The sequence below is a fragment of the Trachypithecus francoisi genome, unplaced genomic scaffold, assembly GCF_009764315.1.
Source record: "Trachypithecus francoisi isolate TF-2019V2 unplaced genomic scaffold, Tfra_2.0 Lachesis_group5, whole genome shotgun sequence".
Lineage (NCBI taxonomy): Eukaryota > Metazoa > Chordata > Mammalia > Primates > Cercopithecidae > Trachypithecus > Trachypithecus francoisi.
In genome coordinates, this window is record NW_022681470.1 from 122532932 (window position 1) to 122558811 (window position 25880).

The 25880-nt window shown below is 37.6% G+C and overlaps 1 protein-coding gene across 1 annotated transcript in view; it reads left to right on the top strand.

Annotated features, from left to right (window-relative positions):
* Positions 1-25880, top strand: part of PLPPR5 (phospholipid phosphatase related 5) — a 118761-nt gene that overhangs the window by 69047 nt on the left and 23834 nt on the right. Inside the window, exons 4-5 of the mRNA XM_033198064.1 lie at positions 17114-17290; positions 24771-24905. Coding sequence (XP_033053955.1) covers positions 17114-17290; positions 24771-24905 — 312 coding nt within the window. The remainder of the gene's footprint in view (positions 1-17113; positions 17291-24770; positions 24906-25880) is intronic.

The following is a 25880-nucleotide window of genomic DNA, read 5'->3' on the forward strand; positions in this document are numbered from 1 at the left end:
CTGAATAAATAGGTCTAGTTCCTTAAATAAAGTACCCATTTGCATTATCTCTGACAATTCTGTTAAAGCCAAGAGAGATTGTCTGATGCACCTTGGCATTTATATAAGACCCCACACATCCTCCTACTAAGCCTGTTCACCTCTCCAGTCTCAACTGGGCAAACTTTTAAGCAATCCCATAGTTGGAGATACTGCCTGAAGTGGATCCATGCACATCCTGAGGATCAGGAAATTTTGTTGCACACCCATAAATAATTCTGAGTACTCCCAACATGCCTGTAGACATGGAGACAACTGGGTTGAATTTGGAGATGCTGGCTGGAGGACTCCTTGTCTCTAGCTGAGTCTGTGGCTGCTCATAGCCATGTCCTCAGCATCTTGTACAGCACAGAACCCTTCAGTAACCCACTTCAGAATGCTCCTTACACACTCTAAAAAGCCCTCAAACTTAAGACCTTTTAACTCATTTTTTTCACAGAAGGGTTCACTGTATTTGTGTGAATAATAAATGATTTCTTTCTATTATTTATGCCAGTACTGTGCTAAGTGCTTTACATAGATTATCTCATTTAATCCTTATAGTCAAATTCCATAGGTACTATTATAATTCTCAAATTAAAGATGAGAAAACTGAGGCTCAGAGAAATTCAATAACTTGCCCAGAGTCACACAGCTGGTATATTTGCTCAGAGTCACACAGCTGGTATATTTGCCCAGAGTCACACAGCTGGTATATGCTGGAGACAGGATCTGAATCCAGAACATCCCCCATGTTTATTCTTGGAACTGCTTCATTCCGTTGCCTCCCCCTTGCAGCCAGTAAACTCACGTGCACGTTGAGGTGACTATCCATGCAGAATTCCAGGTCCCTTACCCTGGGCACTTCGTTCCGGGTGGTGAATGTCTCTGTAGTTTTTTTGGAAGAGAGTGGGATTTTGATTTCCAGCATGGTCTTTTGCTACCTACATGGCCATGGCATAATACAGTGTTCTGGTACTGCTGACTTCTCAGTAAAGAGTGAGCAAGTAATCAGAGTGCACCTGCCAGATAAGGAACACGAAAGGAACCACTGCACATAAAGCAAGCATATTTCTTATATTTAACTATTCTTAATGGCCCCTGTGTTCTCATATTCCTTGCTATGAAGTTTAAATTACTTACAGTGACACCCACTAATTCAGTGGGGCTATTTTCAACATAGAATCACAGGGACGTTTGACTTGTTCTTGTAATTGATTTTCCTTATCCCATAAAGTTTTCTTATTGGGTACTTTCTATTACATGAAGCTCTGTGGTGTTGATATCATAAATTGGGGGTTATTACAAATATACTTAAAATGAAGACAATTAAATAGTAAAGGTGAACAGTCATATTACCTAGGATGATAAAACAGCTCTCCCCTCCCACTTGTACAGACTTAGTTCAGGCCCTCATTATGGCTTGCCTGGATTGCTAATAAAAATTCCCTAATAGCCTCTACTCTTGCTGGTTGAAATTCATTCATTCTTTATATAAATTGCCTACGCAACTTTCTGAAATGGAGATTATGATGTGCTGGCCTGGTTTCATGGATGTGTGACCTGATTCAGGTCCTGTCTCCAGCATCTACCAGCTCACACAGGGCCTGTGTTCAGGAGGGCTGCATGCTTGGTTTAATGCTCTGCTGTCACTACTTTGTAATTTGTAATGATTTTTGAAAAACAGGTCTGTCATTCATTTTCATTTTGCACTAGACCCTACAAATTATATACCCAGTCCTATAACATGCAATCATGTAATCCACCCCCAACTCAATAAAGGCTCCAGAAGCCCCTCTGTGAATTACCTAAGAATTCATGAATGTGGTTTAGAAGCACCTGGATTTTCTGTAAACTTCCTTCAGCTTTAATTTGTTTTAATTCTATGAGCCATAAAGTACTTCACAGAGGAGAGATGTCACAGACCTAATGTTTGTACAAACGCCGCAAAAATGATCCAGTGATAATGAACCAAATATGGCATTAGTTTTTGTTTGTAGTGTGCTTGCTTCATTGTTTGATCAGACACATCATGCTCTTGACTGACCTGGTGGTCACAGACAATTCCCAGGATTTTTCTTCTGTAGTGACCTTTATCTTTTCCTTTACATTAACAGATCTAGAATGTTATTATTATTGATTAGTCATTTTCACTGTCACCAGTTATCTTAGTGTCTAATAAGAGATTTCTAAAAGAACTCAAAATATATGAATCTTGATTTCACTATATATATACATATATATATATATATTTTTTTTTGAGACGGAGTCTCGCTCTGTCGCCCAGGCTGGAGTGCAGTGGCGCAATCTCGGCTCACTGCAAGCTCCGCCTCCTGGGTTCACGCCATTCTCCTGCCTCAGCCTCCCAAGTGGCTGGAACTACAGGCGCCCGCCACCACACTCGGCTAATTTTTTGTATTTTTAGTAGAGACGGGGTTTCACTGTGTTAGCCAGGATGGTCTCGATCTCCTGACCTCGTAATCTGCCCGCCTCAGCCTCCTAAAGTGCTGGGATTACAGGCGTGAGCCACCGCGCCCGACCGATTTCACTATATTTTTACATCAATTTGTAACTTCTAGACTACGTATTAGAGAAGAAATATAGGTCATAAAACCAAACAATTATAAGTTAGTTAAATTACAAAACATTGAAAATGAAAATTGATTCACTTGTTAGCCAATTTAACAAACAATTACTGAGCACACAGCGGGTCTAGGAACTTAAAAGGCAAAGACATGCAGCCCATACTCTGAGGGTGCTTAACACCCAGATGCAGACGGGAGTAGGAGGCCAAAAACAACCCAGCACCACCAATTACATGTATAATAAGTGCTCTCATGCATGGGCACAGGGTAATGGGGCAGCCAGAAGGCTTTTAGGAAGCAGAAGTGATATCTGAGGAAGTGACAGGCAAGGATGGTGGGTAGTTGAGGACTGCATTCATTTTCTAGGGCTACAAATTACCACGAAATTGGTGGCTTATAACAATATAAATTTATTCTGACATGGTTCTGGAGGCCAGCAATCTGAAAGCAAGGGTTTGGCAGGACTCTGCTCCCTCTGAAGGCTCTAGGGGAGAACTTTGTTGCATCTTCCAGCTTCTGGTGGCTGTGAGTGTTCCTTGGCTTGTGATAGCATCACTCCAGTCTCCGCCTCCATAAGGTCACATTCATATCATTCATATGGCCTTTTACATGCATCCCACCCTCTCTTCTGTCTTTGTCTTCTCTTCTTCTTTTAAAGATACTTCCTGTTGGCTTTAGGGCCCACCCTAAATCCAGAATGATCTCATCTTAAGATCTTTAACTAATGAGATCTGCAAAGATGATTTTCCAACTAAGGGAATATTCACAGGTTCCCAGGATTAAGACTTGGATGTGTCTTTTTGGGGGCCCCTATTCCACCCACTACAAGGAGTCTGAGAGAGGAGATAACAGAGCAAATTGGAGCAAATCATAAGTAGTTTAACATGGCTAGAACATAGATTCTGGAAAGGGAGGGATAGGATGAGGCGGAAAAGCAATGAAAGGCCATGTCAGAAAAGACCTTTTTCCTAGTGCTTGGAAGCTGGAACTTTTTTCTGAGTGCAGTAGGAATTTACTTAACTCCTTGCTGTCTGGTGAGCTTTCTGTGCTCTTGCTCACTGCTTTAGGGAAGTGAACTAACGGTGCATTCCTAGTCCAACTGGAAAATCTGTTAGTATTTGTCTAGCACATTTTATTTATTATACTTTAAGTTCTGGGGTACATGTGCAGAATGTACAGGTTTGTTACCTAGGTATACACGTGCCATGTTGGTTTGCTGCACCCATCAACCTATCACCTACATTACGTATTTCTCCTAATGTTATCCTCCCCTACCCCCCCAACCCCGCGACCAGTGTGTGATGTTCCCCTCCCTATGTCCATGTGTTCTCATTGTTCAACTCCCACTTAGGAGTGAGAACATGTGGTGTTTGGTTTTCTGTTCTTATGATAGTTTGCTGAGAATGATGGTTTCCAGCTTCATCCATGACCCTGCAGATTATATGAACTCATTCTTTTTATGGCTGTATAGTATTCTGTAGTATATATGTGCCACATTTTCTTTATCATCTGTTATTGATGGACATTTGGGTTGTATCCAAGTCTTTGCACTATTCACAATAGTCTAGCACATTTAAAAAAATATTTTATGACTTGCCAAGCTTTTAAAGTTGATAAATATCATATCAGAACTTTACATCTTATTCTTGAAATATGAGTGATATGGTGGCCCTGGACTTATGGTCAGTAATGGCAATAACTGTTTGGATCTGAGCACTGCTCTCCCCTCTAGAAGACACATGTCCTTATCTGTTAGTCTCAGTCCTCATTCATTGTGTCTTCAACACAAGGCTGGAGCCATTGGCTTTATATCACTGTGCCTTTGCTGTTGGCTTTGCCTTTACTGGGACACTTGGCTCCTTTATATTACCTGACTTTACCTTAAGTGAATTTGTAACCCTTTCTTTACACATAGTGTCTCCTGTTCTTCTCTGCCTGGAATTCCTTTCCCCTCACTCTTCTTCTCCTGCCCCCTCATTTTCAACTCTCTCATAAAAAGGGCCCCTACAGAAAGTTTTGCCTAATGCTGCCCTCATGTCCGGGTTGGTTGTTGTTTCCATTTTGCTTGAGGGTAAGAGTCTTTTTATACTCGAGACTTAGAAGAAACTGTTGATCACCCTGACTTCTATTTCCTGTGAATTATTTCTGTGATTTGTGCTCCTCAACATACACCTCAGTTATGCTTATTAATTAGTCTTTTATGTGTCTCTGCTTTCTCTTGGATAAAGTGCTCCTTGAGGTCAGCAGCAACAGACTTCCCTATCTCTATATTGCTAGCCCAAACTCATTATCCAGGACATAAGAAAGACACCATAAATAGTAATTGAAACTGGATGAATGAGAGTAGCAATGAATGAATGAATGAATGTATTCTGCACACTTTTTCCTTCTCATGAAACTTCAAGCTGTTTTTAAACTTTTAATTAATATCTTTTTCTGTATACTATATGTTCAGTGATATTCTAGGAAATCTTTTCTTATCTGCCATGAAACATACAGTGTGCATGCACTCTTCCTTCTGTGTTTTGCCCAGGGATGACAAGCTTGCATCCATTGGCTCTTACCTATCAGCAAGCACACGCCTGCTCTGCTCCCTCACTGTGTCCTGTTGCCACCCAAGCTCCAGGTCCCAGAAAAGCAAGAGTTGGGAGAACAGGCCTGTGAAATAATTTCTCCTGTGTCCCACATTCCCATGGACATTTATCCCAGAAGCATGGTTAAACTTCTCTGCCTTCTGGTTCCAACTTCTGTGTCTCTTGATGCTGCCAATCAGAGCCTAGGATCCCTGTGTTCTGTCTTCCTCCCTGGTGCCCACCTGCCAGAAACATCTTCCTTTAGCCCCTCAAGCACCTAGGACACTACCCCCTCTCCTTTTGCACAAGTAACAAATTCCTCCACACAGCTTTCAAGGCCAAGCTAGTTTTCCCACCATGATTCTCCAGCTTTAAGCAGATACGTATCTGCTCATGTTGCCCAAATTGTGCCTGACTCCCTGCCCCTTGGTGCTTTTCCTCACCTCACTACATGTATCAGAGACAACCCCAACCCTGGCTGCCCCTTTACCAGGAAAGGCCTTCCCAAATCAACCAACATTCTCCAGCTATTCGAATGGTCAGTGTGTCTTCAGCACTTTCTCAGGTTTCAGAGCTAGCTGTAAATGCCTTCCTGCCACCATAACTGGAGCTTGCCAAGTAGTTACAACACCAGCTTTGGTTATGCAAAGCTCGGCTTTTCATCTCTGCACTTTGTTCTTTAGTGTCATTGTCTCATCTGGTCCTCAGAACAGCTCAGTTTCATTCTGAAACTTTATTCTTAATTCTGAAATCTTTTTTTTAAGAAGCCCTCTCTATGCAAGGAAAGACAAAATTTTGTTTGTCCCTGGATGAAAAACTTTATCTGACCTGAATTTATTGGAGTTCTTTACTTATTCTGCTTCCTGTGAGTAGCCATCTGTTTTGAGGTAGAAATGTGAATGTGTTTTATTGTAGGGTGCAGCCCTGACCACATTGGAGGTATCAATGGGCAGTACATAGATCATATTACCCAAAATCTTAAAATGTTCTGAATTCTGAAATACTTCTCTACTTGAGGGCTCTGATAAAGGAGTGTGGAGCTGTAGTAAAGCAGACCTTGCTGCTTTCCAGATTTGACCAGTGAGGAGACTCAGTGAGGATAAGTCATCACCCACCTAACATCATAGCCCTAATGTACTGAAGGATCAAGACTGGAACTCAGATCCTCTGATGCTATCTGGGCCATTATCCACTCATTATAGGCAACTAATGTGCATGCTTACTGCAGGCTGGAGGGAAAGTAGAGATTCTTTTACCACAGCCTGTTAAGTACATTAGTTTTTTAGAAAAATCAATAGATTCCTGGAAAATATACAGTTTCTTAGAGGTCATTTCCAAAATACAGCAACTACTACACACCTAAAAAATAGCTAAAGTAATGCATAAGGCTGAAAGGTCACATAAATTATTCATTGCGAGAGTTGCTGTACATTTTGTATATATTTTTGTTCTAATTAGATATAAGCAGTGTGATATACACAAGCCCAGCTTTCCAAAGCAGTATGTTCATTTATTCATCCATTGATTGACCCTGTGCCAGGGCTGAGTATTGAGTAAGGGGCAAAACAAACATATCCCCTGTCTCCATGGAGGCCTAGTTGGTGTTTTAACTCAGTTGTTTAAAACTGTGACCTGATGGAAATCATGTCATACACAGAGTTTAGGTATCTAACTCAGCCTTCAAAACCCTGTTTAACCCATAATGTACTTAAAATATATTATTAATCGTGCTATAGGACTACCATGAGGTACAGTGTTTCCATGAGAAAGCAGGTGGAACATCTTGATTCTTGTTGTATGTCTGGATAAAATTGTACTTCCAAGTGAAACTATAGATTTCCTGCCTAGAAACTTCTCTTGGCCACTGAGGCCTGAGACTTGTTATGTTTTATTCCTCCCTCACTGCACTTTCACCTTCCACCCATGACCTCACGCAGTTCAAACTCATGGATGCACATAAGCACGCATCCAATTAACCAAGAATTCTGGCCAGTTTAACATCCTAAATATTCCAGTCTGTTCATGACTGCAGCCATGACTCTAGTTCAGGATGTGATGATCCAGCACTGGGAACCGCTTCTTCCGAAGTGATACTTTAAAATTCAAAGGTACTCCTGTCACGTTCTCATGTCCCCTTTATGTACTCCCATTTTCCTTTTAATATAAATCCCAACTCCTTCACTTGGCACACAAAGGTTTTTGAACCTGGCCCCCGTTAACCTCTCTGGCCTAATTCCTGCTACTCCCCTCTATACTCACCCCTGCCTCCACCCGCACAGCCTTCAGACTGACACACTGAGTCATTTTCAGCTCCCGCTTCAGGCATGCTGTTGAAGGTAAGTAGTCTTACCTCTGCTTGAGGACTACTTCAGCCCCACCTTCCTCTCCAAGGCTGAGGGAGAGAGGATCCTTGACTCCTGTACGGCATATATTAATAGCATCTTTGTTAGAGCATGGGCTCTGTAACTGAACTGCTTGAGTATGAATCCCGGCTTCATCACCTTCTAGCCTTAAGTCCATGGATAAGTTACTTAACCTTTCTGTGTCTTAGTTACCTCTGTTGTTGAGTACCAATGTCATGGAATTGTTTAGATTACCTGATTGAGTGCATGTAAAGCACTGAGCACAATTCTTGACACATAGTAAGCATTCATGAAATTTTAACTTTTATTATGATTAGCTGTTACTGAGAGTGAGCCAAGAACCATACCAGGCACTGAGGTTACAAAGAGAAAAGGATATTTCTATCCCATATAAGCTAGCATGGGAGAAAAAGATAAATATTTTTATGTAAAAATAACTCTTTTTATAATAATTATGAACAGAATACTGGTAGCAAAGTGAGAAAGAGTCATTCTGCTCCTCCAATAGCTGGGACTAAGGCTGAGGATGTGATTTGAGGTGCAAGCAGGCACTAAGCAGAGAGATGTGTTTTGACACCTTTGATAACTTAACGTGCCTTAAACGCAGTTTTTGTTGTGAATGGTAGAACCTTGTAGGTGTGGGAGAAGAGAGGTTACAGAGGTTCACCCACATCACCTTCCTCCTTCTTGAAAGGGAGTAAAGTGAGAGTTGGAAGCTGGGTGGGGACTCAGTGGGAATGGATGTAGGAAGCTTTTGGTTGAATGAAAATTGAAGGAGTTGGGGAGGAAAATTGCAAGCCTTGAGAGGGGAAAGAAGAGCACTTCCTGAGGGCCCAACTAGGAAAGCTTCTCCCCTGCCCTTTACTTACTCACCGATGAGGGTTAGGAATGAGGTCAGAAATATGCTATAAGCACACTCTTAATTTTAAGACATCCTTTGAAATGTCACACTGTCATTAATATTAATGATATTTATTGAAATTAGTGTGGAGTTGATTACAGTATTTTGTTGCTGATCACAAACCCATATGTGCTGCAATATTATATTTATCTTTCTAAGGTATGATGATTCTTTTTCTGTTATTATATAATTTAAGACAGTATCTCGACAGTATCTCATGATCTAGAATCCAATTGTCACTTAATATTTAACATTTTCTGGTTCTATATATGTATATTATATACATAGTATAGATCATACAAAGGTCAGACATATAGATAATCACATTAACATTAATTATAGTTTCTTTCCTTATCTGAAGAAATCCTGAGAAATATTTTGAGTCCTAAAGATTTAAGTACAAATTCAGACATCTTTGAGGACCACTCAGAGATACCTGAAATATGCTTTTATTGTTATACTACTAATTTCTTGTCCCTGACAGTAAACTTAATTTTTTTATTTACGTGTTTTAAATTTTTCAGGTTCTACTTCATTTTTGTTTAAGGTATACCAAATCTAACCCTCCAATTCACTCAACAGTCTTGTGCATAATTTTTTTTAGTATTTAAAATTTCCAGATTAGTCTTTAACATGTTGATTTTAGTTCCTTACTTGCTTGTCAGGGAATTTTAAATCTTGGAGATGATGAGATAGAATGATAGCCATCAAATATCTTTTGCTTGCAGGTAATTCTTCAGATGCTACACAGCTTTTTTATTATATATTTTTTGTGCTTGTATAAAACCCAGAAATAAGATCACAAGCTATCTTTATGTAAATATCATCTCACTTTCTATCTAGTGTATGGAAAACAAGTGTTAAGTGGTGAATATGTATGGTCCTTGATTTCATAGATGATAATGTCAAGCAAAAGTGTATTTGTTCTTCTAGCTGATGGATGAAATGCCACATGTGCAGTATATTTATTGGGTCAGGGGGCAGTCATACTGGAGATAAATAGTCTCCATGTAAAATCAGCCATGGCTGCATTTTAGGGATTAGGTAAATGGGTCCGTGATGAAGGAGCTGTTATTCATAACCAAACCATCAATCGGCCTTTGTGCTGTGGGCAGCAGAGTTACTGAGCATATTCAGATCTTAACTTCATGTACCAGCTGGTCCTGAACACTGAGGTTGTTGTTACTTACATCACATTTGTGACTCAGTGTTTTTCATTCAAGGACATCAGCTACAGGATAAATTCTGTGTTCATGATGATGTAATCTTTTGTTAGGTACCCATTAAGGATATTGTAAAGAAAGTGGATGTTTACTCTTGATTTTCGAATACAATAAGGAGCTTTATCCCCATGCCCATAAGTTAGAATACATTATTTCTCCTAACACGTACATAGTTTTAATCCAAATATATTGTTTTAATCCTTTTAGTTATTCTCATCACAAAGCAAACAAAAATTTTCATGATGCCATGTGATGGCAATGAAACTTACACTTCTTTTGTGACTACCATTCTAAATCCTACAGATTAGTATAGTTATTTTCATTTTACGAGTGATATAACTAAGAGTCAGAGAAGTTCAGTAATTTGTGTAAGGTCACAGAGCTAACTGGTAGTAGATTGAACTTTTAACCCTGACTATTAAATTCCTAAAGCTGAACTTTTCCTCCTAGCTTACACTGACTAAATACGGAAATCTCCCAAGTCTCTAAAGGTATCAATAAAATACAAAACAACCGGTTAACTTTGATGAAGTAAAGTTTTTTTAAAAGTAGCCATTATGATAATTAGAATCTGAAAAAATAGGCTGTATATGATAGTTTAACTTAGAAAACTCTAAATAATTCCATGATAGTATCATTTTATTGCACTATGTGCCATTTGAAATGGTAATATATTAACAAATATTTAAAAATAAATAAAAATATGTGGATAAATGTTGTCTAATGAAGCTCAGGTAGCCTGGAAAATGGTTTTAGGATCAGTACCCAACTCAAAGCAATAAAATAAATAAAAATAATAAAGTAGCAATAATTGCTGAAATGGGTAAAATCTTTTTTGGAATATTCACTGATCATTTTGCATACCCTTTAAATTATGATGCTCTTATGACCAATGTTTAGGTCAGCATTGTCCAATAGAAATAGAAAGTGAACCATATACATATGATTTTAAAATGTCTAATAGTCACATTTTTAAAGTAAAAAAGTGATATTAATATTTAATATTTTGTTTAACCCAGTATATCCAAACTGTTATCAATTGTTTCAACATGTATTAATATTTTATTTCAACATGTATCAATATGTTATTTCAACATGTATCAATATGTTAGTAATAAGATAGTTTGCATTTTTCTTTTTCAAAATTTTCTAAATCCAGTGTATTGACACTTGCAAAATACATCTCAGTTCAGACGCTACATTTTCATCTGAAATCCTTATTCTGTATTTAGATATAAAATTTACAGTGTAAAAAGTAGATGTGAAGCCCAATTTGTTTCAAACATATATTAACATTTTCTAACACTCTAATTGAGTACCAGTTTTGAAATCCTTTTCATTAAAATCAAATAGAATTGAAAATTTGGTACTATAGTTGGCCTCATCACATTTCAAGTGCTAATGGCCACAGTAGCTATTGGCTACCATATTGGTTCAGTGCCTCAAGGAAAGACTTCAAGATAAGAGGAAAAAGAAGTGTTTAGCTTCAGTAATTAAATGAGGCTAGCTTTGTCAAGAGAGAACAGGAATTTCTAAATATCAAAGCTTTACATATCAAAAGCAAAATTTGAATATCTGAATATTTTGAGTGTAATAAAATATATATAATGTAAGTATTATTATCATATTTTGTTATCTGAGTATTTTATAGAGAAAACACAACTTATAAAGGGAAGGGAAGGGAGTACTTTCTGTCCTAGGAAGTGGAGGATTGGATGAGAGGGAAGGGCTTGATCTGCCCACTTAGGTGAGCACCCATACATTAGAAACCCAAAGAAGGCAGTTGATCACTGGATAACAGAAACTCCAGAGAGGTTGTGGAGATAACAGAAAGTAGAAGAGCTTGTACTTCATTTCTGGCTTGAAACTGGGAAAACAATTTCTCTTAATATACCTGCAGCAGGTAAGTCTGCAGAGAAGACAGTGGGAGCCCAGGGACCCTGCAGCAGAGCTTGGGAGGGTAGGCAGCCCACCTGGGACTACAAGGAAGATGTACAGGAGATGAAAAGGATCTTTATTTCCTGTGAGCCTAAATGGACCAGGTCAGTGTGGGGCCACAAGGACATTAACAGTGGTTGTCAGTAGGGCACCAGTGAAGCAGTGGGATACACACCTGGCAGTGGAGGCCAGTGAAGGCTGGTGGGTTGCCTCCCCACCTTGACCTTGAGGTATTGCAGACCTCCAACTAGACCCCACTGTCATTTTTCCAGAAGAGAGAATAGTGAGAAACAGAACAACTAAGCATTCATTCAGAATTTCTCCCATCCCATTTCTATTCAGTGGAAGATGGGTGCTTATGATGAAGTTTAGATCAGTTATGGAAACTAGAGTTATTGCATGTTTTATGCAATCTAGATTATAGCACTGTACAGAAAATTTATGACTTCAATATCCCACTGCTTATTGCACCACCATTACCGCTCCTGACCCCCATCACAGTCCTGAAAAGTCTGAACTAAGTGAACACAGGTCTGTCTGGCAAAGTCCATGGTCTTTCCACCATTGCATCACAATTTTGTTACATACCCCATCAGACAGCTTTACATTGCTGTTTGGCAAATTTATCAATGAAACAAGAATATCAAGTCTGGGTACATAAATAAAACTTTCAGGACACTACAAGGTTGGCTTAGTAAATGAATGCCTCATTTTTTAAATAAAAATTTTATATGAAAAATGTCAGTAGCAGTTTGTAAACAGATCTCAGGCGAAGTGCCATGAGGCTCTGTCCTTGATGCTGTCTTGTTATTGGTGATCTGTCTGGAGCTAACTAGAATCTGGGAGAAAGATAACTAATATACTATGATAGATGCCAGCATAAAAGTTCAAAATGGTGTTGACAGGGTAAAACATTGTTTTGAAAACAATAATAAATTTGATTTTTTGAACAACTTCAGGAGCCCAGGGTAAGGGGAACTTGATAAGGCATCAGTTCATGTGAAGAAGTCATGGAAGATTCAGTGGACCACAAACACAGTTTGACCAATAATGCTATGAAGTTATTAAAACACTCTCTCTCTCTCTCTCACACACACACACACACACACACACACTCACTAATGAAACCCAGTGCCCTGTTAGGTTGCATCAGTCAAAGTCATCAAAATCTGGAAATCGGTTTAAAGATAATCCAATCCTGACCTGACTATGAGATATGGGTCAATGAGTAAGACTATAGGGTGCAATCTAGAAAAGTCTCAGCTGCACTTTGGGCTGGTCAGTTGATAGTGGGCACCAGTTTCCTTAATTTTGGGCTGTACTCTTTGAGAGAAGTACTAACAGATGTCAAAAGCACTAGAGTGTGCTGAGTGCTGAGGGATCTGGCCACTGAGTTATTCCCATACTGAGGGGAATTGAGGCTGTTTCATCTGTAGAAAAGAAGAGACAAATAATAAAAGAATACATATAATCATCTGCAAATAAACAATTAGTGGATGTCTTTAGGGCTAAATAGCATAAGAAAGGTGAAAGAAGCATGAAAACAAGAGAAGGAAAAAGGTTCTCCAAAAGCTAGACCACAATGAATAGCCTAGACTTGGCTTCTATGTCCTCACTCTAGTGAAGGAACCAGTGAAAATAAATTATAACCATACATTGTGGCCAGTGTTCTCAGATGAGGAACAAGGTGCTTTGAGAACACAGAGGAGGATTGCATATGTTGTCTAGGATACGGTTCCCCCACCACTTCACTTTTACCTGGAACTCTCATGCTCGTTCTTCAGAATCTAACCATAGATGTCTCCTCTTTGAAGAAACCTAGCACAGTCTCTGGTACATAGTAGGTGCTTAATAAATATGTGTGTGCGCGTTTATTTTCATTTATTTTTATAATAGTATTGTTTTGTTATTAATAATAGTTCAGTGTTTTCTCAATTTACACAAAAAATAGATATATATTATAACAAGTGAGTCAATGCATATTATAGACTAATAGGACATTATGATTATATTTTAGTAAAAGCAAACAAGTAAGCAAAACCTTTTTATATGTGTGTTAATTATTGTATATATTTGTATAAGCAAAGAGAAAAAGTATAGAAGAATATACACGAGGCTCTTAATAGGGAGCAAATGATCAGCTTTGGCTTTCTGCATCTTAGTGCTAATGGATATTTGTGGAATGGATGAATAAGCTCTGCTAATAATGATTAAATGGGTTGGCCTGTGAGGTAGTGAGCATCTACTGACCCTAGAGGACTGAGTGAATACCATCCTGCTCAAATCACACACCCTGCTATTTGCATTTTATTTTAGCCACATTTGACATCTGGTCAACCTAGATGGTTTCATAAGTGAATTAAAAACCAAGAGAGCATAAATAATCAATTCCTGTTCTGTATCCAACATGCTTAATAGATTATTATGCCATAATTTCCTTTTCTGCAAATTAAGAATAATAGACTTTCTGTAAGGTTAACACAATTAGACTGGTTTAAAAGGCACTTATGTTCATAAAGTACTAAAGAGTTGCTGAGTACAAGTGAAAGCTCTCTTAATTTTTCTTTTGTAACATCCATGCCAACTGATTATGCTACAGAAAAATTTGTACATTATAAAGCACTGCTATGATCTACTTTAAAATTAAATCTATAACCCTTGAAATTCACCTAATCCTTGAAATTCAGCCACTGTCCACTCTCCACTCTGATGGAGGGAAAGGCCAAATACCAGGCTATTCCTAAAATAGAAGCTTTTTCATGAGTTTGCATTGTGGCTAGACTGTCTGTGGGCTCCTTTTAAACCTTGTTTGAGTCATTAGGGCAATTTAACGATCAACTTGACATTCAAGAGAAACTTCACAGGGATGTAGCCCAAGCCCACATTTTACTATAGGCTCATACAACTTGGCCCAGTAAGGGCTGGGCTGTATCTGAGATGGTCTTTGGGGGCAAGGGAAAGGCAAGTGTTTTCTGAAGCCAAATAGATTCTGTAGGGTATTTGCACAAGGACCACATTTACACTATTTCCCACTTCTCCCTAATAGCAGAGCATAGAGGTAGCCTTAGTTCTATGATTCTGTGGTGGCCTCCTTTCTCCTGTCTTTAGTTCCTGACTGGCCTGCATTCACTGATACTCAGCTTATGCTCATTGGCCATTTCCTCCAGGCAAGAAGTCAATGAAGTAGAAAGGAAGATTAGGAGATACCCAAGTGCCTTCCCTTTACTTTCCATTTACACCTGTCTTTTCTCAACAGTGCCACCGCAATCATCAAACTGTGCAGTCTTCATAATAAGCTTTATCTTGATTCAGTTTTTAACCTATAAAATGGAGGTAATGATGATACCTAACTTAGATGATTGTTTTGAAGATTGAATGAGATAAGTAATCTGTTAATAAAATGCTTAGAACATTGCCTTGAAGAGCAATCACTCATGAAATGGTAGCTATAATTGATACTAGCAGTATTAATATGATTCAGTTATCATCCCACATTTATTTTGTCTTAATGAGGACAGAATATATTGAGTATTAACAGATGTAAAGAAATGTAAAAGTAAGAAACAATTAACCAGCTTTATAGCTGTGTTAAAGAAAACCTCACGGCCGGGCGTGGTGGCTCAAGCCTGTAATCCTAGCACTTTGGGAGGCCGAGACGGGCGGATCACGAGGTCAGGAGATCGAGACCATCCTGACTAACACGGTGAAACCCCGTCTCTACTAAAAACTACAAAAAACTAGCCGGGCGAGGTGGCGGCGCCTGTAGTCCCAGCTACTCGGGAGGCTGAGGCAGGAGAATGGCGTGAACCCGGGAGGCGGAGCTTGCAGTGAGCTGAGATCCGGCCACAGCACTCCAGCCTGGGTGACAGCGCGAGACTCCGTCTCAAAAAAAAAAAAAAAAAAAAAGAAAACCTCACAAGAAGCCCAAATATCCCGCTGTATTCATATGCACTACTCATACAAGGAGTTACTCAATTAGCTGCATCACTAGAAACCTGAAGTGGTGTGATAGCCTGGCCTTGTTATTCATGTGGGCAGAACTCTTTAACACATTCTCTCAGATTGGCAAAAGCATCATTTTCTCTTTCTCATCTCTTCCTGTTCCCCTCTCATGTATACTTATCCTCCATAACTGAAATTATCAAGCTTTTCCAAGCACAGGCTTAGACACACAGACCCAGCTCTGAAGGTCACAGGCCAAGATGGAGACAGTTCAGCTCCCCCCACCCCAGACTATTGAGACCTGGGATGGACTGTAAAAGGCTAGAACTTGGCTAGAGAGATGCCTTGTATCACTTGGACTGCTTACATATTTAAACAGCCCCTTTTGGCAGCTACAAGGGCTGCAAACTTTGCCCAGAAAAAAAAAAAAATAGAGAAGATAATTACTGGATTTCATAGTGTTCTAAAATGGCTAGTATGAACTTAAAACTTAAATTCTGATTTTAGTTTACTCTCTTAAGCAGATGTATTGTTTATTTAACCAGGGACAATAGTTAAGGGTATATATGCATTTCTAAAAATTTTTCTGAGTATATTATCAGTACCAGATACTTCCTGATGTTTATACCATAAAACCTGATTACATTATCAAAATTATCTCTTTTACAATTGCTCTACTAATGACTTGAAATAATAATTGAATACAGTCAACAAATTTGCTTATAAAGTAATGCATAAAATTAAGAGCAGCTGAGCTATAGAATAAGTTAGATGGGGGAAGGATCAAATAATTCTTGAGCATGGTGGCTTATGACATTTCATTCCCTGAAGTCAGTTGACACCATATGTTCATTAGCGTATGTCCAGATGCCAGAAATGTAGGTATCTATTCATTGTTTTGTTTTTAGTTGACACATTTCCCTTATTGTACTTAAGTATTTTATTGTCCTAATCCTAGCTGATAAAATGTAGTTAAAGTAATTTCACAACTTCATTTAACAACATGAAAGCAACCTTGGCATTACATTGAATCTTAAATTCTTTCTTCAAAGTAACATCTGTTTGGTAGAAGTCTATTCCACTTTATTTTTTCTAGCTATATTCACAATCCTGATTTTTATGAAGTATGCATCCTCTAAATATGGCATACACAAATGGAAACATTAAAAACACTTAAACACTTCGTGAGTTTTCCCCCTTCTAACAATATTGTTGAGGTTGATCTAAAATGAAAGTTCAGATAAAACAAGAATGGATATAGTAAGAATAAAAAGAAAAAAAGACAATTGGACTATCTGTGCTTGGGGTTTCTAGATGATTAGTAATCTTATATTAAGAATTGGCTGTTTGTAACAGATTGCCATATAAGGTAAGTAAAATGAAACAATTGCTACTCTTGAATTCTGCTTTTAAGAAACTTATTTGAAAAACTTCATAAACTCCAGTTAATGATTTGAACCATACAGCCATATGTATGTCTATAAATATATGTTTGTATATACACATGATATTCTATGCTAATAAAGGAAATGCCTTCATGAAAAGTCATGTTTTTTATTTAACATTTCAGATGTACATTACCAACACAATCAAAGCCAAGGGAACCAGACTTGCTAAGCCAGTTCTATGCTTGGGCTTAATGTGTTTGGCATTTCTTACTGGACTCAACAGAGTAGCAGAATATCGAAATCATTGGTCAGATGTTATAGCAGGCTTTCTGGTTGGAATATCTATAGCAGTATTTCTGGTAAGTACAAATTTCTGTATATATCATTGGGCTTTTAATTAACTTGCATAATCACCTATGAGAAAATACAAGTGTGAATCACTGGGTTTGTCTAAATGTAGTATATCAAACAAGTCATTCATTTAAGTCATTCATTTCTTCCTCCCCGCCCCACCATTTGTTCTGCCACAAGTCAGGTTTGGGGATGAAAAAAATACAAATCCTGCACTTAAAGTTGAACAATATATTTTCGTATAAAATAGAACTGGCCAAAAAACACACTGTCCCTCCCAAATAGTTTTTAAGACTGGGGTAAAAATGCCTATAATAATTTTTAAGAATTTATAACAAACTTTATATAAATCTTTAAAAATGTTATAGGCGAGTTTCAGGACTGGTTTGGATATTTTTTTAAAATTCCTCAGGGAAGTTGGCATCCTGTGGTATCGAGAGCATCCCAAAGTCCCCTAGTGCTTCCCTGCTGTACTCTCCCTGAGCCTCCATGTCCCAGTGCTTTCTAACAGGTCAACCTCACCTGTGAGATGAGGCGTTTTACGTCAGTAACTGAAAACTCATGAATAGTTTCCAAGACCATACCATGTCAAATGATATTTCATCACATAGTAAACAGCATACACAGTGACTTATTATGAAGTAAGCATTCCATTTATGCTCTTATTATAAAATCTTCTAGGAATATCTCCATAGGTTTTGGTTGTTAGAAAATGTATTTTAGTCTGACTTTAGAATTCATCATTATTTATTTAACGAGAGACAATAGTCAAGGGTTTATATGCATTTCTAAGTATTTTTCTGACTTACTATCAGTACCAAATACTTACTGATGTTTATACCATAAAATCTGATTATACTATTAGATTATACTATTAAAGTGCAGTATAAGTCATGAGTATATGACATTTTATAAGTATGTGATAAACAGCGCGAACTTCCCTCTGTACTCATGTGCACTAGTCATTATGAGTATACCACATTTTACACAAGTGAAACAATATGTAGACTATGAATCAAAACATATTTTTGCATTGACACATTATAATTTAAAAAATACTTTATGTCCATTTTGATTACATTTAAATTGCCCTTACATGTGACTTTACTTTGTTAGCCTCAGTAAGCAAACACTTCAGTGAATCTTTCCAGCTACCAAATGCTGAAACATAATTTATGTACTGGGCATTTTAAATAAGTTATTTCCTCTAGAATCTCCTGTGGTAAAGTAGTCACCATGACCTCATCTCTGTACTGCATCCTGTGCTTCTTTTTGATACCATTCTCTGTGATTCCCAAGGTCCTTGGGAGACTTAGACTCAACCTTCTCTCATTCCTGGAGGTATCCTATAGCCTCATGAAAACTGGAGCCCTGGCTTGAACCAAAACCTTTTTTTTTTTTTTGCATTCACTCACACAGTTGAAACTGGTTAACATTCAGAAAGCAAAACCAACAACAAACTTTACATAAATCCTTACAAAAATATTATAGGCAAAGCCAAGAGCATACACGTAGTCAAAATTTCAAAGCAGTAGTGTCAGATGCAACTGTATTTCAGCTCTGCGGGTCCATAACATATTCACTGGCATTTCATCAGCCTTCTTGTTTATCTGTGGCTATTGCCACCTTCCCTATACTTCCAGTGAACACCTTACCTTACAAGGCCAACACCAGAATGCTGGTGCCTTCCAAGTCGCTTCCCTGTCTGGTGAATGTTGAGCTGAGCTCTGGATCCCCCTTGAGCTCAAGACCCTCCAATTGCACATGTTGAGAACATTCCATGATAGCCCTTTGAACATTCCCGTTTTCCCAGGAAAATGACTTCATGAAAAGATTATATATAAATAATGCCTATATAATGACTAAAAATGCATTTATGCATTCATTCACAACCATTTATGAATGTGAATGCCTATAGGTATATTTAAATGTGGCTAAATAACAGCCTCCCTAAAGGATCATTATAAGGCTCTATAAAGGTTAAACAAAGTAGTACGAGTTCAGCGAATGACTACATGAATGACTGGAAAAAGTTCCATAAACTATAGTTGGCTTCCTCTCAGTCCCTTTTGCCCTATGTGAGGTTTGTGTTTTGAAAATATATTTGCAGGACGATAAGACAAAGTTGAGGATAGAAGAGATGGGTTATGCAGAACCAGGGAAACAGGATGGTGCAGATTGGTCCTCAGTGGCACAAATAGGGAGGATATCCATCGTGTCCTCCAGAATATTTAGGAGGTGGAATGGTTTGGAGCCTGGTGGAACATGGAAGGTGATATGGACGAGGCACAGGGAGCCTTCTTTGATGATTCCCAATTTTCTCATTTGGGAAACTCAAGACATTTATTTTGAGCAGTAACTCCAGCTCTGGCCTGTAATATGTTGTAATATCCTAGGGTGTTTCTAATTATCTTGCAGTGTGTGCAGAATTCTAAAGTGATTCCAAAATAAAATTAATGCTAATCTACTCCAGATCTCTGTCTTGGTTAAAGGAACCCAGAATAGCCAGTCACCCAGACTCCGTGCCTAACATTTGCCTTTGGCTCCTTCTCCTGTTTCATTCCACACACCAGTGATTCATTTAGGCCAGATTCATTTCCACTGTCAAAATATTTCTTCCATGTCTTATATCTTTGCTCTCTGACCATAACTTTTGAATTGTAGACATTATTACTTCTTACTAAAATAGTGAGGCCTTCCCTGAACCATGTTTAAAATGACTACTTCTCCTTGAGGATTCCTTTCCTCATTCCCTACTTTACTTTTCTACATAGGATGTTTCAGCCTTTACTATGTAATATTAATTAATGTGTAATAAATTAGTGTGCAATGTACCATATGGAACTTTTTGGTTTTGCATTCCTATCAATCCCACTAGAATGTAAGCTCCTTGTGAAGTTTTCTTGTTTTGTTCACCGCATAGTCCCAGTAACTAGAACAAGGTCTGGTACAGAGGAGGTACTGAATAAATGTATGATGAATGAATTAATACATGAAAGAATGAATAAAGAATGTTTTATTTACTTCCTAGAATTCTTTTAAGGATTAAGTGAAATCCCACATGTAAGAAGTGCAGCCTAGTGCAGACAAGACATCGAATACCACAGTCTTCATGTTTGGTGACTATATTCAAACCCTTTAGACACTTGAGATTTGTCTGAGACAAGATCCAGTTTCCCCAGGAAGTTTCCCTGATTGGCTGATTTTTCCATTTTTTTTCTGAATTTCTACCACTCTTTGAGTCTGTCCTCTTATAATTTAATAAGGAATTAATGCTGTGTTAATTATATTACTCATCTCATGGGCATTTTGTTTCAGGTTAGACAGCAGAATCACCATACTTAGCAAGATACAAAACAAATACTAGTTGAACAATATTTGCAGATTGATTATGATACATATGACAGTGTCAGGCAGAATAGCTCAAGTTTATTGAGCCACAACAATAGCTTGTCATGTTATTATATATAACAGTAACAATAATAGCTATTGTGCTCTTTACTACATTATTGCAATTAACCCTCAGAACGGCTCAGTGAAATGTTTTTATTGTCTTCATTTTGCAGGTTTAAAAAAAACTGAAGCCTGATTATATGAAGTAACTTGCCCATGTTCACAAAGCTAGTAACTGAGAGATCCAGGATTATGATCCAGACCAGTTTGACCCCAAAGCCCATGCACTTAACCCCATACAATAATGATGTTTCATTTACCACAAAGAGTGAAAATGAACAAGAATGGATCAGATTAAGTAATCATCACGACAGGAAAAAGAAAAAATATATATAGTGATGATTTACTCATATCATCTTGGTAGGAGAGAATAGAATTACAAGAATTATACATGTGGAAGTCACTCATGTAAAAACAGAACGTCTGAAAGCAGAGTAACGTTAAATTGTATAAGCACATCAGAAAATTTGATAATTTCTGTCCTAGATGCTTGCTCATTCATTAATCTGATCCTTCACTGTGACAGTGGGAACACAGCGGTGAGCAAAAAAGAACATCTCTGCATTTGTGGAACTTGGAAGAGACACATCAATCAAAGTATTACTTTAAATGATGTTTAATTTCATACTAAGTGCTCTGATAAAAAGAATCACAGCTCCATGTGAGCAAAAAGCAAACAAACAAAAACAAAATAAACCGTCTTAGCTAGGAGTTCAAGGAAGGCATCCATGAGGAAGTGAAGCTGAGATGAGATATCACAGCTGAGTTAGATACGGCATCCAAAGACAGTGAAGGTGAGGAGTATCCAAACAGCAGGAAGTGAAAGCTAACAGAAAGTGTTTTGAAAACAGAGAAGGAAGGCTGCAAAAGTGGGCCTGGGCCAGAGTTTACACATTAAGAAATGTGGAAAGCCAAGCCATGAATGGCATTAAGGGGGTAACACAATCCAGTTTGCATTTGGAAAGATCATTCTCACATTATGGTGGAAATAGAGGGGCCAAGATGAGATTTAGAGAGAGAGTTTATAAAGCTGTGTACGTATCCAGGCAACAGGTGGTAGTTGCTTAGTTTTTGGAGTTGGTGGAGGAGATAAAATGAAGAAAATATAAGAAATACGTGGATTAACACAACTTGTAAAGTTATAAGTGAGAGACCTGGGGCAGACGTTTCATCAATGTAGAAGGTAACTAATATTTGATGAGTACATATTTCATGCCAAATAACTGGAGATACAGGCTAGCATATGCTATCTTATTTGAACCTTGTAATTCAGACTCATATTGGCATCTCTCCACCGAATCTGTTCAGGAGTCTTTACGTCAATGCCCACCAAACTGTAGATACTACAGTTATTCCTGGCCATGGATTATGAACAGCAAAATAAAGTTGCAAACATTTGAAAAAAAAAAAAAGAAATCAAGATACTTAGATATCAAGATATTTAGAAAGTAACATTGAGCAGATTCAGTAATTGGTCATGTGTAAGAGGTGTAAAGGATTAATTCAAGTTTTTAGCCTTGTGCAGCTGCATTGGGGTGGAGGTGGGTGTTGAGGGGTGGGTGGCATGTTGCCTTTCCTTGAAAGTGTCCAGAGAAAAGATCAAGTTTGGAGTGGGTGCTGGAGGGGGCAGATCTTGAGTTTAGTTTTGAGTAGTTGTTGAGTTGTCATACCTTTGCCAGACAAAGAAATGAAGTTAATTTAGTGATCTATTGCAACCTTTTCACTTTCAAACTGATAAAACTGAGACCCAGAGAACTGTCTGAGAATGTATAGACTCAGGCATGCTCAAGATCAAAAACCAGGTCCCTCACTTTTTCTTACCATTTTTACAAACAGGACATCTGTTCCATACTTGTAAATGTTAGCAGACAAGACTTATTAAATATTGGAGTCTAACTCTACAGAGGATTAGGTAATTTATTTCCCGATAATTAAAATACTAAGAATAAGAAGAATAATCATGATGCTAGTAGATACAATTTGATAAGTATCTGCTATGGGTTAGTCACTTAAGTATTTCATATGCAAATTCTTAGCTGCTTCAGTGGAATTACCTTGATCCTTAATTAAGGCAAAGAGATAACCAATACATCGTTTCAAAGAGTTTCCAAGACCTACATAATGTAAAATAATTATCATTCCAGAAGCCCATATTGTCTCTAGATAAACTTTTATCACATGAGAGCCATATATCTATGTACAGTTATTTCATTTTTAACAAATTTTACTTCAAAATAATTATTAGCAATGTTATTCATCTTCCCAATTTTCCAATAATTTCTAATACCAGTGAAAAGGGAAATGTGTGTATATGTGTATGTATTTCATGGAATGGGTGTGAAACTGCTTATTTGTTTCATTGTTGTTATTGTTGGCTAAAATTCTTGACTGTATCCTTTGTATTTTAGAGCAGTGGTCAGTCAGCCAACTGCAGCCCACAGACCAAATTTGATCTGCTGCCTATCTTTGTAAACAAAGTTATTTTTGAATATTGACACTCCTATTTGTTTATGAACTGTCAATGGCTATGTTTGCACCAAAAAGGCAGAGTTGAACAGTTGTGGCAAAGGTTGTAAGGCTGCAAAGCCAAAAATATTTACTATCTTCCTTTTACACGAAAAATTTGCTTACCTTATCTCTAGAGCAATCAGTATCTGTTCGACTTTTTTGAGGTCATGAAGCTGGTAACATCATGAGGTAGTAGTTTTATCAAGTACCCATCTCTAAGCCTTTACTGTCCCTTACTTTAAAGATCTTTAAAGTGGCAACTGCAAAGTTGAGGTATCAAATTATCAGGCTTTGATCTATGTTTCTAATCTGTAGTTCTTCTGGGAAGTGGAAGGATAAGAAGTCTAACAATTTGCAAAGAAGTATTTTTCTGACATAAAGTCTCAGTACATGTTATTATTTTATGGATTTGTAAATTTTATTTAAAAACTGGAAAGCAACCAAGATCTAATTGGCCTCTGAAGATATTCAGTAATGAATTCTACTAAAGAAAAGACTTTTCAGTGTAACATTTGTGAAAATATGAACTGTAAATGTATAATTATATATTAAGTACTTTACAAAATGAATGTTAGGTTATAGCTGCAAGTAAGTCCTATATTTTGATTTGTAATAGAATATGAAGCACAGAAAATAAAACTCAAGAATACCTTTCCCAAGAATACCTTGTTCTTGCATAAGCAAACAGTAGCAAATAATTTTCCAGGTATGTTTAATTCATTATCTCTTAAATATGATTCACCTGCATTAGAAGCTTCTTGAATGTATTTTGGAAGTGCCAACTCCTACGCCCCATTCTTCATTTACTAAATCAGAATCTTTAGGGGAGGGCTTCAGAGTATGCATTTCTAACAATGCCAAAAATGTATTTTTATGCACATTAAGTATGAGAACCTCTGGTTTAGTTCAAATTCTGTCACCTGTGAGATATAGTCCATTGAAACAAGGGTCAATTTTCTTTATGTAGAGGGTTTTCTATTTCAGTGGTAGCCCCATTAAGCTACTGTTGGTATGCCAAGTATATATGGGACACAATAATAGATGACAAACTAGGTTAATTAAGGAATGCTGCTAAATTAGAGAGTGCCAATTGTAAAAGGTTTATTATGAATATAATGATACTGAAGCAATGAAAAATAATTAGCATTTAAATTAAGTTGTAGGTTCACCATATTAGGAAAAGGATAGCTTGCTATGAATTTTTATAAGGTTATGGTGTTATGATCGATTTGAGCATTGACTATACTTTAATGAAAATTTTGGAATAGTAAAATTGTCATAATTGAGTGAGCTACATATTAACTGTGAGTTTTCTTAAACATATCTGCATTGGAGCAGCTGTTAAAATTTATACAATAAACTTTACAATAAATGTATACAATAAATCTGGGTATAAATTCATATACATGTAACATTTAAGTAATTTTAATACTTTCTTACATGTTTAGATTTATTAAGCTCCTCAAAAGGGTGAAAGTCACAGTGAGCACAGTTTGCTTTAACTGTAATTGTTTTCTGAAATTTTAGGTTGTGTGCGTGGTAAATAATTTCAAAGGAAGACAAGCAGAAAATGAGCATCTACACATGGATAATCTGGCACAGATGCCAACAATCAGCATTCCTCGAGTAGAAAGTCCTTTGGAAAAGGTAACATCTGTACAGGTGATTCACAATTTAAATTCGAAATTATAATATCTAGAGCAAATGAATCATGATTCCTGTATGTATATCTGGAGCATGTCCACACAGTTTATGTTGATTTACTTAGCCTCAGAGTGTAATGTGATATTTAGCAAGAATTTAGCCACTAAAGAGATAATAATAGAAAAATATATATCACATTTAAAAAATCTGTTTGTAGGCTGGTCACAGTGGCTCACACCTGGCCTGTAATCAATCCCAGCTCTTTGGGAGGCCAAGGCGGACAGATCACTTGAGACCAGGAGTTCAAGACCAGCCTGGCCAACATGGAGAAACCTCGTCTCTACCAAAAAAATACAAAAATTAGCTGGGCGCGGTGGCATGCACCTGTAGTCCCAGCTACTTGGGAGGCTGAGGCACCAGAATCAGTTGAACCTGGGAAGCAAAGGTTGCAATGAGCCAAGATCATGCCACTACAGTCCAGCTTAGGCAACAGAGTGAGACTCCATATCAAAAAAAAAAATATCTGTTTGTCTTCCTCATGCTAAAAGGTGAGGAGTACCTGTATGTGAAATCCATTTAGTACTTTGCCGTAGTTTCTAAATAAGGAACATTGTGTACTGGTCTCACACATAGGAAAAATAAAAAAGTTTTACTTGAGGATATATTGCATTTTTTACAAAATATATTCCATGTCTTCCATGTTCCATTTATATGAGAAAGTGCTCAGCACAATGCCTGACACACATTCACAGTTCAATAAAGATTTGTTGAATCTCAGTGCACAAAGGTCTGACATCAGGAAAATACCAGTCATGCTCTTCTAATGAGGGAGATTCTGAGACTCCATTGGGCTGAATGCAGCCAGAGAGTAGCACTTGGCCTGGTCGGCCAAGGCCTCATTGGGCATGGCAGTGAGCACAGAAACTAGGTATTTGACAAAAACTTTTCTTGAGACTTTTGGAAGAACCACATAGGATAATCTTTCCTAAATGT